We start from the raw sequence: 16,808 nt of genomic DNA, 5'->3' as shown, positions 1-16,808 counted from the left end.
GGGATCGATTTCAGCAAAACTTGAGTCCGTTATTGATGATGCAAGTACTAATTAAGGGGAGGTAACTCTAATTCAAGTACTTTGTTAATTTCAATACACATTTTGTATGTAATGAAAGAAAGAAGGCTACCGTAGTTGTTTTAGTCAGACAATCTTCTGTCAGTTGTTCAATCACGTACGATCTTATTTTAACAGGCACATTCTTGTAAAATTGCTACAAATAGATTTCAATATTGATTAATATTTTAAACAAATTTCAAACAAAGTTCCAAGACATTTTAACGTCAGTGCGACTGCCTTGTACTAGGTATATAGGTCTACATGGCCCCCACTCGGGGACTTTGTTGATGCATGTCATCGTTTCCCAATTGATTCAATCAATGCTCATGATGTCAATCACATGATTGTCTGAGTCTGATCCAGACTTGATTATTTACTGTTATTTCCAAGTTTGGGGTTAAATACCAAACAAGATAACAAAACATGTCCCACAAAGTTACGATATAAATATTTAACACAGGTGTGTGCATTTATGTTGTATGTTGTACATGTATATATATATTATTTTGTTTTCTTCGCTAGAAGAAGAAAGCGGCATAAGTCTACACACTTAACTCTTATTCACAAAGATAATTACATCCTCAAAATGTTTTTATTACATGTTTGGCCATTACCGTATTTTCTTGAGTATAGTGCACACTTGTTTTTAATGAAACACAGCTGTGTAGAAGGGGGTGCGCATTATACACAAATTTATGAGTTTTGATGTTTTTTCCCCCATGGAAAGACATTACCGCGAGCACGTAACGCCGGAAATACCATGTCAACAAATCCATACTGAAGTACGCAAATTAGTCATGTAAATACACTGTCTGGCTATAAAAAGTGTTCTTTGTATATCTGGACTTATGTTTGTAACTTATTTTATTATTTTATTCAAAATTCCTTTTAATATTGTTTTAATTAATTTCGGCGAAATCGTTATTAACAGCAACCACGGTCAGATTACCGCTATTGACACCTCGAAACGAACTTTAGTTGACAGAGAATGTATACATATATCATAAATGCCATACTGTGACTTGTTAAAAGTCATATTTGTATTTGTTGGATGATTCTATGTCAACATGTAATTCCCGCGATCCCGCGATCCCGCGATCACGTGCATTTTTCAGTCATTTTTATTCAAAATATTATGAAATTGGGTAGATGTGTAGTTAGTATATACAATAGTGTGGCCCAATGCATATGTTCTGTTTTTGTGTGATATTTTTAGTTTTTAACTTGATTTGACCATAGTGAAAGGTGAAACTTCTTATGCCCAATTTTCTTTTTCTTTAAAAAAAGCAATGAAATTTGGTACATGTGTAGTTTGTATAGGGGCTCAACAAATGTCCTGTTTTGAACTTCAATATACATATGCACCTTTCTCTGAAATTCTCTCAAAATGCATTTCCTCACATTGTATACAAAAATCACTTGACCACTGAAGCTGAAACTTCACAAGCCTGTTCCTACCAACAGAAACATCTGAATTATTTCAGGAGGTTAGAATCAGTGGCCGCCATGAAAATGATAGTGCTAATAGCGCTTTTTTTATGCTTTTCTTTTTTGTTGTGTGTTGTCTGCATATCCAGGTGAGCTATCCGTACTACTGCAATATGAGGCATTTTGTTGTTATTTATCTGTTTTTTAAAATGTAATGGCTATTTGTATGGATCCATTGGTCGTAATACTGAATAAAACTCCGGTGTCTCATAATGTCTGTATGATGTCTCACCCACAAGCACCTGTTGGCAATTGGTGCCGAACATGACCATGGACTTCATTCTTTGCTTGACAAGTGGCTGTTGTTTCCTTCCTCCAGGAAAGTGGCTTGGTCTATATGAGTGGCATGACAGTTACCCAATATGAAGCTCCAGATTTTAGGGAAATTTTCATGGAAGATGAGTTACCCATGATGGCCAATGCAGGTAGGCTGACACCTGGTTACCATGGACATAGAAATCTTAATGTTCTGTATGGACAGGAAGTGATTATGTTATAGATTTGATGCTTGGTTTCATTATCAGAAGGAGGTTTGAAATTGAGAGTATTAATCTGACGATATTTGTCGTGCCTTCTACAAGTTTGATTGTGATGTGGTTGATGTGGTGTATTGATGGTGTAGTGGAGAGAGGGAAGCCTACTTTAGTATGTATGATTGAGCAGGCATGATTGTTCTTCATGATTGACCACAGAGGCTGCTGGAGATAACTATGAGATATTTGCATGGTTCACTTCCCTCAGTCAACATGTCATGGGTACTTGTTCCAAATATTAAGGGGCAGTGAGGTAACCTCACCAAACCACACCAAAGGCCTTGGTTCAATGTCCCACATGGGTTCAATGTGTCAAGCCCCTTTCTGGTGTCCCCTCACTGATATTGCTGGAATATTGATTAAAGCAGCATAAAACTCTACTCACTCACTCACTCACTCAACCACTCACTCAACCACTCGCTCACTCAACCACTCACTCACTCAACCACTCACTTAACCACCAACTCACTCACTCACTCACTCACTCACCCAAGACCCACTCAACCACTCACTCACTCACCATCACTCACATGAAGTGTCAGCTTTGTGTGCCAGGTCAATGGTTTGAATCCAGTCCTCTCTATAAGTCATGGTTTGCCTATACCGGATGACATCTCCTGCTATATGCTTCCTGGCCTCTCAACAGTCAGTGTTTCCTTCGCGAGTTGATGTTCTGACGAGATAGTTTCAATCAAGGTGTTCCACTCTTCTCACAAGTGGTCATTGTTTTGTTTTTGCCTCCCTGTAACTAAACCATTATCTACAAGAAGAATATTGGTTCAGAACTTACCGCTTCCTGTCTGCTTTTATGAATCACTCACAGCTAATATTTTCCTCACAACTTCTATATTTCCCTGTCTGGTGATGGTGTTTTCCTCAGCACATTCAATGTGACTTACACATGGGAACTGCATGTGACTAACACTGTTGATGAAACGGATCGTGTTTAATGTAACAGCATGTTCATATCTTGTTGCCATGGTCACTTAAAGGCCAGACAATCACTGATTTTGTTTCACGGGTAAGTATAGCCTAAATTTGGGAATCTGAAGAAAAAGAACAGAAGTTTGCTCAATTAAGTGTGAAAATAGTTCATTTAAAACTGTTTTACTGTTTCAAAGTTTAAAACTACATTATATTGCTTTTCTTCATCTTGGCTTATATTGATCTGTTAAACTTGAAGAAAGATTGGCCTAGTGTGACAGATGATGCATGATTATTGTATAGTGCCATGTGTCTATCTATATTCAATTGTTGCATAGAGGTTGTTAGACACCAAGATTTTGGAAACGTAGTGACCTTGACACATCAGATAGGTATGGTTGAGATGGACAAAAGTTTGAAAGTTGTCAAGAAATAATTAAGGACTTCAGGTTTGGCCATAGCTTCCATTAAAACTGTGTTTGAACCAGAGACATATTTAACATAAAATGATAAATCCCTTCTACGAGTGATGTGTAGGTTTAGAATATCTTTACATTCTTAATAATACAAGTTAATAATCAGAACAAAGACTATTCAAATACTATTTGTACATATTGTAAATCTGGGTCCATTGAAAACAAGTTTCATGTTCTGTTTATATGCGATGCCTTTGCTTCCCAAACAGAGAAATATTTGCCCGATTTATTAAATACATATGTAAATCACCAATTTGTGTAAAATTTACTCAACTCATTTATGTACAAACTATTAAGCCAGTAGCCATCTTTATCAAAAACATTTTCTTTGTTCTTAATTAAGCAAATGTCCTGTCAGTCATGTGACTACCAATTTAATTTTGTTCATTGAAATGTTCTCTGGACTATAAAGCCCAATACTCAATAAACACGTCTGTCTGTCATACTGATTTTATGTTTCAATGTGGACTCTTGTTTTCCTTCAAATACTGTTTAAATAAGCTTGTAAGATTTTCTCCATGAGTCTTCCTGATTGTCATGTTCTCCCACTGTTAACTTCAGAGTATATCTTAACTATGCCTACTTGATCAAACCAATGGCCCTTATTCAAGTTAGAAAAGATTGGGGGTGGGGGGAGATATCTTATGTCTTGATTCCAGGTTTCAAATACCAGAGTGATTATCATTTAATATTTCTTTTGAGCTATGATGGTGTACCTTTTATTTCTTAGTAATTTATACAGCTGCTGATCTTATAAATAAGTATCACTGATATATTTTCTACAGCATATTTTATTTTATCAAACCTGTGTTTAACGGCTGATTCTCGTATCTTGGTGTGCTAAACTCTCTTTGTGATATGTCAAACTGATCTAATCCTGGTTATTCTGATGTGTGTTGAAGTGTAGACCTGGTTACTAGGGCATGTTTGTCTTCTGTCAGGCGGCATTCCAGATATTGCAGAGGCAGCAGGACCTGGAGCTGGAGTTGGAGCTGGAGCTAAACCAAAGTATGCTGAGGTTGGACGCACACGCAAGTTCTTCCCTGAGGCCTGGCTTTGGAAGAATGGGACGTTAAGGTAAGTTTTGCTTACTCATTGTTATTTTATCCCACAGCAGGGTTTCTGGGGCCCACAAGGACATATCTTTTCTCATTGCCCATCCCACTGACAACTTTCCTGATACTGTTGTTTCGCTTAATGGCTTCCATATATTTCACTATTTTCAATGCAAAAACAGAAATATCATATAAACAATTCTGTACTGAATTATTCAAGGTAATCCTGTTATTACACTAATTTTTAAACTTATCCTATCACACACTATACATTTCTTCCTTCTTCTTTCAATCCTTTTGTGGAAACATCCTGAAACATATTTTCCAGCTTCTAAAACATTTCCCCCAAACACCCCTTACATTACTATAGTCATAGGTCACTCACTATTATGCCATACACCATCACCTAAGTGGTTTGATCACCTGACACCCTATGCCACAATGTGGAGACATGTTTGAGTTATAGAGAAGAGATTTTTGTTGGAGTTTCCTCTTAATTACTTCAACTTTTACACCATGAGAACAGAACAGATCAGATTAAGCACCTGGCTTGCAAGGCATGTCGCCAAGTCTTTTCACCTTGCGATCTACATGAACTTGCTGAAAGTCGCGGGGTTTGTAAACCTGGTCACTGCTGTTGCTGTTGTGCTCACCCCATCAGAATTAGCTTTTACTGATATATTTGAGTAAATGCTAGAAATGTTCCATCAATCAAAGGTCTAAATCACAGGATGCTGAACATTGGCTGCCTACTACCACGAAGTCTAATCTTGTCACTGCTTAAGCAACTCTTCCTTTCCCTGTCAAGTCAACTGTCAAAAATGCCGAATCTACCTACACATCTGTCAGTTGAAGACGATGTGGTCTCTAATAGTTTTCTCATGGAAAGTTACCACCAAAACCATATCAAGTAAAAGTGCACTACTATCTCCAGGAAAGTCTCTTTTACCTACAGAGGACAAAGCATTGTATTGGCTGTAGACAACACGTACCCGTCTACATCATTGACTAAGGTTTCTAACCCTTCTGGCATTCATCTACCTTCATCTGAAAGTCACTTATTTTTGCCTCCACCTGACAGAACAGTTCTACCTGAAGACATCTCATATTCTACAACTGCCACCCAGGTTCCACAGGTAATATGAACCCCTGCTGGTATCGACTCTTTACACATGATCTCCTCATTGCCTATAGGAGAAAGGAAAAGTAGAGAATGTTCTTGAACCTCTGAAGGAGACCAACTTTTCCACTCTAGAGATCGACAGGAGAAGAGTCGCATTGAGCGACAATTGTGGGATTGACAGCTCGCAAAGCGACACAAGGGTCAACACTTCAGAGATCCACTTTCTAAGGATTGACATTTCACAGATCAACCTTCATTCCAAGAAGAAGTCAGCGATGATGATTACTCTGAATATACTGATTATCATCACTCAACGGATCAACTGTACAACGGAGATGATGGTCGGTCCAGTTCTGCTGACAATCATAGACATCTGGATCGATCACAATCTTCTGACTCGACCCCCAATGCTCTGATCAACATTCCCCCGGAGGACTATAGTATCTATAGAGATCAAGCCTGGGATTGATACCCCTCTCCCTCACATCAATATCGACACATGCGTTATTGTCCCTATTGTTCGCCCTTACCCGTACTACAGGTCGATGTTAGAATGCTACAGCAATACGCCACCACAAGATCAACAAGGATTGACTTTCGACCCTCTTCTCATCCTCGTTCTACATCCCCGGGTGACAAGCATCTGGACCATCTCCCATAGCAGATCGTCTTCTCCGTCACCTGCCCTTGCACCTTGACAGCCTTCCTCTTAAGGTCCAGCTAGTACAGTTTCAACCCTACCCTTACTGACTTCATGGGATCATTGAGATCAGCCTTCCCTATCGACCTCGGACTTTGAATTGCTTCTAGAGCCCTTGACTGCGGCCTTCCACCAATGCACTGGGCGGTCAACAACACCTCGTGCCGTTGGCCGCCAGACAACCTTTATACCTCTGACAGTGGCAGCAACTACTTGTTCTTCTGAAGGGCCACCAGCTACATCCATTTCAGTGTTTTCTGAAGCCATATCTACAGGAAAAAAATTGAAGGACCCATCCCTAAACATCTCCCGGTGTCACTGCACCATCATCTGCAGTGTCGGAGTTGAATGTCTGCAACGGAATCACCAGTGACAGGAACTGGTCCACAGAAGAAACGTCTCTCCACCTCAACTACCTAGAGTTCAAGACAGTATCCCATTGAGCGGAAGTTCTCCATTCATCGCACCTCATGATCCAGTCGGACAATATCTCAGGGACCTTCTCCAGCCTCCCATCTGCTGCACTTGTCGCCAGAAACCCTCTATCTATTTGTCTGGTTCATCTCCAGAAGTCGGTAGTCAAGAATAGTATCTAAGACCATCACCAAAGCTCATCCCACCTCCACTAAGGTACTATACAATTATAAATGAAAGCTTTTGAGAGATATTGTCATGGCTGAGACATCACCTTGCCAAGCACTGCTTTGCCACAACAGGTTCCTGAATATCCCCTGCATCTCAGGTCTATTAGGAAGCTCAAGGGTTTTACTTTGGCTACAGCTATTAATTGGGTCATCGCTAGCAAGACTGGCACAAAGATCTGTGCTGGACTGAACTCCAGGCCCTCTTACAAGCTTGCTGACTATTTGTCTAGGTATTGCCCACTCTAGCATCAGCTTCTAGGGTCAGTGAGATTCATGCACTGGACATCAATAGAGTTTGTTTCGAGAGGCAGAGTCATGGTAAGGTTCATCGTGGTTTCCGCTCAGATTTCATCACGAGAATCAGCTTCCAGGTCCACCAGAAAAGCTGTTCATTATCCCGTCCCTGGCATCCATTTTAAATCTTGAAGATCGTGAAGTCATTGTGCCCGGTCTGAGCGCTCCATATCCACCTGAAAGCTTCGTCAACAGTCCATCGATCAAGAAAGAGGCTCTTCATTCCATTATCCAAGGCAACCAACTTAGAAGCCTGCCAGTCTCCTTCTGGTTATGATCGACGATCATAAGTGCCTACACTTTTGCCGCCTTGCCTCCCCCTATGACGTTTAATCCTCCTGAGACGAGAGCTGTCACCTCCACGATGGTGCTGCACAGTAACTGCACCCTCAACGCAACCATGGAAGGATGTATGAGATAGAATAAGTATAAAAATTTGAAAGTTTACATTAAATTGTATGTTTCTATGCTTGTCTTATATCAAATTATATGCCCACCTATCCATCCCCCCATCACAGTAACACTATAGTGGACCGCCTCCGTGGTCTAGTGGTAGAGCATCCGCCCTGAGATCGGAAGGTCCGGGGTTCGATCCCCGGCCGCGTCATACCAAAAGACGTTAAAAGATGGTACTTGTTGTTACCCTGTCTGGCGCTCGTCATTAAGGGGCTAAAACAAGGACTGGTCGGCTCGAAGTCAGTATACTGTGTCTGAGTGGGGTATTCATGTTAAACTGCGGTAACTCAGTGAGCTAGCACTCTAAATCGGCATCAGTCCGGACTAGTACAAGCAGCCACACAAACACACACACGTACACACACATCGCTATACAAGTGCAATAATCTTGGACGCGACGTTAAACCCCATTTCACCTCACCTAACACTAGTGTGCCAGCTCTAAGAAGAATGATGTGGTATACGGTGTCAGGTGGTCAAACCGCTTATGTCACAATGCGCAGGATTGTAGTACATGACCCACTTGTTTGGGTGGTGACTATGGTGATACGATGGGTGTCCGGGCGAAATGTATTTAGAAGCTGGAAACTGTGTTTTAAGGCGTTTCTACACAAGGATCAAAAGAAGGAGGAAGAAATCTATAGTGTGAGATAGGATAAATATGTTAATAAACAATTTTCATTACACTACTGATTTTTTTATAATAATTTATGACAGTTTTTGGAAATATATCTGACTCGAAATGCCATGTACACGGAATACAATGGAACCCTCCTTATCCAAACACTTGAATTTCTCAAGGAATTGTCTAAACCCTCCTTATCCAAACACTTGAATTTCTCAAAGAATTGTCCAGATAAACAAATTTCCACACATATGTGAATCACATAGTACACTGACCATGGTTACCTCTCTACATAATTGAAACAAACTATATAACAAAACGCACTCTTCGATATACCATTCTATCATTCCAAATTCATCTTAATCCACTGTCATCTAATGCTACCAGCCCCTATGGTGTTGGCTGCATGTGATGACACACTAAACGAACATCATCATGTATTGACACTGTCCAGTAAGTGGAGCATTATGGTGTGCAATTTTAATTTATTAGTGAAGTCACAGTCCACTTCCAGAAACCAGATTTCCAGAGAAATGAAGCCTTTCAAATAGTCATTGTTCATAAAGTCGTACTGTAGCTGGGACAAATGAGGTTTCTTTGCATATGATTGTTTTTCAATGAGATAAACAAAAACGTGGTTATGTATGACATCTTTTTCAGTGATCCTGGTACAGTAACTATCACTGAGACAGTGCCTGACACAATCACGACATGGGTGGCAACAGCTTTTGCTATCAGTCCTGAGAAGGGGCTCAGTATCACCTCACAAAGCTCCAAGGTAAGCATAGATGCTCAGTATCACCTCACAAAGCTCCAAGGTAAGCATAGATGCTCAGTATCACCTCACAAAGCTCCAAGGTAAGCATAGATGCTCAGTATCACCTCACAAAGCTCCATTGTAAGCATAGATGCTCAGTACCACCTCACAAAGCTCCATTGTAAGCATAGATGCTCTGTCCGATGTGCTGGACTGCATGACTAATGTAACATCACTTGCACTGATAGCCAAACTACTCAGAGAACAGACAAAAACCTTAAGAAATATCAGTAATCTGACATGTATGGTGCATGAACAGCTAGTTTCCCAGAAGAATATCTGGGTTAGAATTGGTCTTCAGCTGCCAATGCTTTTAAACAAGAGGCGACTTTTGGGATCAGAAGATCAAGCTTGCTGACTTGGATGATATATGTCATTGAATCATATTGCATAGATTATGCTCATGGTGTCAATCACTGGATTGTCTGGATATGTTTCAGTGTTATAGTTAATGTACAACATTAGATATTCTGAAACATATTCCCCCTATTGCCAGTATGTGGTAGATTAAACTGGCAATCGGGCATTCTCAGTTGGACTAATCTTTGTGATAAATCTATATTTCAGATAAAAACATTCCAGCCATTCTTTGTGTCTGTGGCTCTGCCATATGCAATGAAGAAAGGTGAGAACTTCCAGATGAGGGTGACCATCTTCAACTACATGAACCAGAGCACTCCAGTAAGTAGGCTGTTCTAGCAGACCTCCCAGTGGTATTTCTTCCATTTGGGAGTCAAAATATTCCTCATTGATGTAACCCTATGTGCTTTAACAGAACTGTAACTGATAATATTGATCAACCCAAATTTTTCTTCCTTAATGGATTTACAAATACTTCCTAATTTTAACTGATCTGGATTGTTATTCAAAAGGAAATAATACTATGTATAATATCATGCTTTAAAGAAATGCTTCCAGAGGGTCTGGTAACACTCCCACAAATAATTCAATTTGGAAATGAATAAGGATTTTATAATGGGAGTTAGTATTCTTTCATCCATGTAATCACAATTTGTTGAAATTCATATAATTTAACTTATGGATGACATTGAAGGTGTACGAGCACGTTCCTCAAGTTTCTCCATTTACCAATGGTCCAAGATGCCTTCTTGTTTTACTGACTTGTCACTTGTCAACAATTTGCTCAATTGACTCATTTATTATGACATCATTTAACATTCATACAAGAAAAATTTATCAATCAACCTTCATATTATTTCTGTGGTATGAGTACTTGAACATTCTTAACATCTTATGTTGACAGGATGTAGACACTCTTGATGAGATGATGTAGACATTCTTGATCAGATGATGTAGACACTCTTGATCAGAGGATGTAGACGCTATTGATCAGGGGATGTAGACACTCTTGATCGGGGGATGTAGACTCTCTTGATCAAGGGATGTAGACACTCTTGATCAGATGATGTAGACACTCTTGATCAGGGGATGTAGACTCTCTTGATCAGATGATATAGACAGTCTTGATCAGATGATGTAGACACTCTTGATCAGATGATGTAGACACTCTTGATCAGGGGATGTAGACACTCTTGATCAGATGATGTACAGACTTTTGATCAGGAACGTCACAACGAAACACTTAAGTCCATACATTTGTAGCTTTTCTCTTGATCATGTATGTACTAAGTTAAATGACAATCTCATCTTATTCAGGTTAAAGTTACCCTGAAGAAATCAGATGAATTTGGAGTGGTTGAGTCCGTTGGAGGAGTAGAATCTGCAGTATCTAAGGAAGTTGTGACAGAAGTTCAGGTAACATGGCCGGGTCTTTTCTGTATGCCAAAGGACATTACATGATTGTACTTGTTCTTACCCTGCCAGATTTTTACAAAAAATAATATACCATCCCCAACAGGTTTTTACAAGAGGCATCACTTGGGTGAGATCCTACAAACTATCGCTACAATGAAATTGTATCACAATACTTTGCAGAACATTTTAACGTCATCGGTTACAATGACATCACAATCAAATTACATGACTGATCTTTCTGTCACTGAGGCAGGTGAGCCCTGTTTTTCACACAAATTGAAAAAGTTGGAAGAATGACTTTGGATGATAAATAGAATCCTACCCATGTGTATTTTAATATCTAATATATAAGCACTCGTCAAGCCTCTTCAGATTTTTCAACTTTTAACTTGTGTTGATATAGTTGATATAAAAAAACACAAGGTATGACATTCTCTTTTTGTCATGGAATTAGTTTTCCTCTGATCTTAAGCTGGGAATTCCTATGCTTCCAGGTGGAAAAGAATGTCCCAAAGGGCGTTGTCTTCTGGATTTCTGCCAAGAAACTTGGTCCAATCAAAATAAGTCTGGTGGCACAGCCCGATGCTTCAACTGGAGAGAAAGGGGACAGCATTGTGAAGGTCGTGGAGGTCAAGGTATTATCACCAGCTTACTTTTGTGTACACCAGGTCCCATACAGATCAGTGTGAGTGAGTTTGGTTTTACGCCATGTTAAGCAATATTCCAGCAATATCACGGCGGGGGACACCAGAAATGGGCTTCATGTTGTACCCATGTCGGGATCGAACCCGGGTCTTTGGTGTGACGAGTGAACACTTTAACCACAAGGCTACTCGGCCTCCCCAATCCAGGCTGGAATTAGCCTTTTTAATAGTAAGAGGCATCTAACAGGATCCTGTGGTGTGGCTCACTGACATAGTTCATAGATGTCATTGGTTGATGAATGCATCAAAATTGCATGGATCGATGCTCATGATGTCAATCACTGGATTGTCTGGTCCAGACTCGCTTGTTTACAGACCACCCTCATATAGCTGGAATATTCCTGTGTGCAGTGATATACAACTAACAAACAAGCAAACAAATTTTTGATTGACATAACAAAAAAGCCAGTCCTTCTCCGAAACATTGATGCGAATATATGCAGTAAGTGACCACTGTCACTGTGGCTAATGGGTAATATGTGACTACCTTCTGAAGGCATTCAGGGTGGGAATAGCCTGGTGGTTAAAGTTCTAGCTTGTCACACTGAAGGTCCAAGTTTGATTTCCCACAATGATTTCTCTCAATATATAATTGTTAACATCTTACAAATCACAATTACTTTGAACACCATATCTCTTTTCCACCATCGTAGCCCTAAAATCCTGTTAGCTGTCAATCACACTATAAAATTTTCGACAGATGTCTTCTTATGATGTAACACAATCTCATTAAAATCAGATCTAAGTTCTCGCTACGGCTAATCAATGATCTGAGGACATCCCATTACGGGTCACGTCAGACCACCGACCTTGTGGGAACTTTCACCAACCATTGGAATGACCAATCAGAAGGCAGCTTTCTTGTGCTTTGCAGCACTAATTTCAAATTTGCGACTACGCTTCGAAACATATTTTGACAAATTCTCGATTACAAATTTGAAACCTGAACAAAAGAACATTCTTGAATGGCTAATAGATAGTCTAGATTGTATGGATTCAGTCGTTAAACCTGTTACTATCGTTTGGAATACCCTGTGTTAACGTTTTCGAGGTTGCATGATTGTAAATCACATTCCAACTGTCACTTTCTTAATCTGGTGAGCGACGCTCTGATTGGTCGGATGAAAGGTCGTTCTGACGTGACCCCTAATGGGATGTCTTCAGATCTTTGTTTAGCGGTAGCGAGAACTAAGATCTGATTTTAATGAGATTAGATGTAACAGAGGTAGTATTCTTAGAATTACACACAACATAACTATTGTTTGATTTCTGATGTCCACATTATGACATATACCTGGAATACTGTAAAAAGTGGCTAAAATACAACTCTCTAAAAGCAATAAGTTTGTTTGTTTGTGTGTTTGCTTATTTGTTTGTTTGTTTGTTTGTTTGTTGTTTAACGCTGCACTCAACAATATTCCAGCTATATGACGGCAGTCTGTAAATAATCGAGTCTGGACCAGACAATCCAGTGATCGACACCATGAGTATTGATCCACGCAATTGGGATACGATGACATGCATCAACCAATTCAGCGAGCCTGACCACCCAATCCTGTGACTCACCTCTAACGACAAGCATATTCGTCTTTTATATCAAGCATGGGTTGCTGAAGACCTATTCTACCCCAGATCTTCACTGGTGGAAAGCAATATGTAGAACCAGTAGATGTAGATCTCTGTTTGGTCGATTACAAGGTGCTATGTGGCCATGATTTATATCAATAAACCATGGAACCTAATCCCCCACGAACAGAAGTGTTGGTGCAACCTGGTGGGTAAAGCATTCACCTCACATCAGTGGCTGTCATTTGATTCTCCTCCCTGGTACAAAGTGCGAAACCTGTTAATTAATGGTGCCCCCCCAACATGGGTGTCTCTTAAACATGGCATCGCATTTATCTTTCTCATCTGTTCTTCGCAGCCTCCCGGTATTGTACATCGAAAGGTCCAAGGCGAGACTGTGGAACTGGATGCTGATACCACGCAATACAACAAAACACTTCTCCTCCCATTCCCAGCAGACGTTGTTGACGGGTCAAAGAGGATAGAGGTCAAGGTCACAGGTGCAGTAGATTTATGTTTGTGATATGCTGATTACTTGGATATTCAGATATACTTACAAACAACAGCTGTGTGATACCGTATATAAAGCGACCCCACGTATAAGACGACCCCCCCTGTACACGCCTTCAAAATCGACCCAAAATCCTATACTCTGTGTATAAAGCGACATGGAATGAAGCATATCACAAGTGCGCCCATAAACCTTATATTTGCAATAATTATATGTTTATCTTGCGTTGTTTTTTTCTATGATGGTTGGTCGCGTGCGTAACTCCAACACACGTCGCAATTTTGTGTTTACACAGTGCGACACCAAATTGGTGCCAGTAAAATAAAATTCATTTATGAAGTAATAGCATAAGAGACAATGGTGAGTAAATTAATCACCAATTTACTATGTTGTAACTAACTAGGCTTATGTTTGCTTCACATTCAGCGTGTTTATTCCACAATCACGTATACACACCGTCTTCAACAGTTGTTATTACAACTGTAAAAACAGCGGGAATTGATTTCAGCTTCACCGGTTATCACATGTCAGGTCACATGGGCAATATGCAAATGCTTACCGATACTTCCGGCTCTCTACTCACACATGTTGATTGTTTTACCGTGTCAGCTGGCTTGACAATCTGGATCGAGGCGAGTGTCATTTCAAATTTATTTGCAGAAAATATTCAACTTTATTCAAGGAAAACCGATACAAATCATGTTTATGTTTGGAAATAGTTATTGGAACAGTTATTTAGGAAGAAATGCGAAGTTCTATTGTCAAATGCTGGGGTGGCTATCGAACGCCGGTTGACATCGCCAGTGGAAGCTGAAAGTGAAACAACTGAAAAAAAACCGTGAGATCTTCGACTCCGTGTCTTAAGCCCCTCATTCTAGGTACTAAAAACTGGTCTTATACCCAGTGATATACGGTACATCCACGATTATCCAAGGGTAAAAAAAATAATAGTCTTGGCTCTCAGGCACCACCCGCATCATCATTAAGTCCGCCGCACGTTTCGTTTTTGTTTCCATTTCTTGAATATTCCGCATCTTGAACACACGACCCTAGCTGTGTAATACTACAATACTTAAACATTGCGATCCAATATAGCACGCAGTTACTTCCCTTTTCATGCACACTGCTTTACTGCGCATCTCATGTTATTGTCATGGCAACAATAGGAGTTTGTGTGCTTGTTTTGCCGTTTGAAAATTTGGTCAACGAAAACATGAAATTTACAATAAAACATCAGTAGTTGTGATGATTTACAAATTCAAAATTACAAAATTTACTGTATGCTTGACAATGTTTCATAAGCAGAGATTATGATTACATGTGTATTTGTCACGTTAAATAAGCTGGAAATAGCAATCAGCTGTTAATACATATATCTGTGTGTGATTTAGTTTAAAAATACTTAATGTCATGGCCAATATCATTACTGAAAGACAATACAGTGATAGGAAAACCAAAGACGTTGTATCTCTAACGACTAATGTTCGTTTCAAGGCGAGTTCATGGTGAATTGAAGTGATTTGCTGATAGGTTCATAAACGATTTTGCCGAAATTAATGTAAACAAATGTGAATTAGATCTTGGAAAAAAGTAATATAATTGATTACAAACCTAAGTCCAGATACACAATGAACACTTTTTATAGCCAGATAGTGTAATGAATAACCGGACTAACTTGTGTACTTCTGTACTCGGGCTGGGACGGGTCACTTGGATACTCGGGTCGGGTTGGTACTCAGTTGGACCCAGGTAACCACAAGACTACCCGGACCGTGGTTAGTGCAGTGTTATATTGTTTAATGATAAAAAATATCTATAACTCTCTGGTTACACTACAAATCACTGATGTTCACATTTCTTTCAGACTAAGCTCCATTGCTTCTGACCTTTGTAGGTTTGAATAAGAATAACACTTCAGTCAACTTCAGGGTGTGCATGACCAGATCGTTTTGTACATATATTTAAATACATTTTACCAGGGCTACGCTCAAACTATTTCCATTCGGACATTTTGTACCAAACTCTTGAGACCTGTAGCGGGTACCCAGGTATGGTCGGGTTATAGTGTGGTGGGTACCCGGGTAGTAAATTTGGACTTGTCCCAGCCCTATTCTGTCCTGATTTGTTGACATGCTGCTTCCGGTGTTGTGTACTCACGATAACGTTGCATTGTGAAATATAATCTGTGGAGATGGTGGACAACCAGACTCGACCCAGACTTTGATATGTGCATACGTAAATGCCTGATAGGGATGTAAATGTTTGACAGGTGATGTGAATGTTTGACAAGTGATGTGAATGTTTGAAAGGGATGTAAATGTTTGACAGGTGATGTGAATGTTTGACAGGTGATGTAAATGTTTGACAAATGATGTAATTATTTGAAATGTGATGTAAATGTTTGACAGGTGATGTAAATGTTTGACAGGAATGTAAATGTTTGACAGGTGATGTAAATGTTTGACAAATGATGTAATTATTTGAAATGTGATGTAAATGTTTGACAGGTGACTAAATGTTTGACAGGTGATGTGAATGTTTGACAGGTGACTAAATGTTTGACAGGTTATATAAATGTTTGACAGGTGATGTGATGGGGCCAACAGTGGAAGGGCTGGAGAAGCTGATCAGGATGCCAACAGGATGTGGAGAACAAAACATGATCACCTTGGTGCCCAATATTGTGGTCTTCAAGTACCTGAATGCTGTCAACAGAATGACCAATGAGATTGAGGATAAGGCTGTCAAGAACATGAAGTATGGTAAGTGATTAGTCTTATTTATCTGGTGCATGAATACCAAGTCTTTGTCACGTACACTGCTGCAGAAATTTCCGTTAATAATATCAGACCTACAAAAAGATCTTTGTAGGTGACAGTGTAGATGTCTATCATCCAGTATTGAGTGAGTGAGCGAGTATGATTTTACGCCGCTTTTAGCTACCCCACCACTCTCCAGTATTGAGAACAACATGAGTCATTAGCAGTGCCTGGATGCCCAGTGGATCTAAGAACAACCCTATACTGGGAAGAGCTGCCTGTTGGTAGATACCAGTG

At 39.8% G+C, this 16,808-nt stretch overlaps 1 protein-coding gene across 1 annotated transcript in view; it reads left to right on the top strand.

Annotated features, from left to right (window-relative positions):
- The window catches only part of LOC139454533 (CD109 antigen-like), a 96,598-nt gene that overhangs the window by 61,795 nt on the left and 17,995 nt on the right, over positions 1–16,808 (top strand). The window contains exons 20-26 of the mRNA XM_071236305.1: positions 4,423–4,558; positions 9,039–9,156; positions 9,763–9,876; positions 10,873–10,971; positions 11,466–11,606; positions 13,600–13,741; positions 16,338–16,514. Coding sequence (XP_071092406.1) covers positions 4,423–4,558; positions 9,039–9,156; positions 9,763–9,876; positions 10,873–10,971; positions 11,466–11,606; positions 13,600–13,741; positions 16,338–16,514 — 927 coding nt within the window. The remainder of the gene's footprint in view (positions 1–4,422; positions 4,559–9,038; positions 9,157–9,762; positions 9,877–10,872; positions 10,972–11,465; positions 11,607–13,599; positions 13,742–16,337; positions 16,515–16,808) is intronic.

Source organism: Haliotis cracherodii, unplaced genomic scaffold, assembly GCF_022045235.1.
Source record: "Haliotis cracherodii isolate W230 unplaced genomic scaffold, xgHalCrac1.p SCAF_10, whole genome shotgun sequence".
NCBI classification, from domain to species: domain Eukaryota; kingdom Metazoa; phylum Mollusca; class Gastropoda; order Lepetellida; family Haliotidae; genus Haliotis; species Haliotis cracherodii.
The sequence above is the reverse complement of the archived record's forward strand: the minus strand, read 5'-3'. Positions and strand labels throughout refer to the sequence as shown.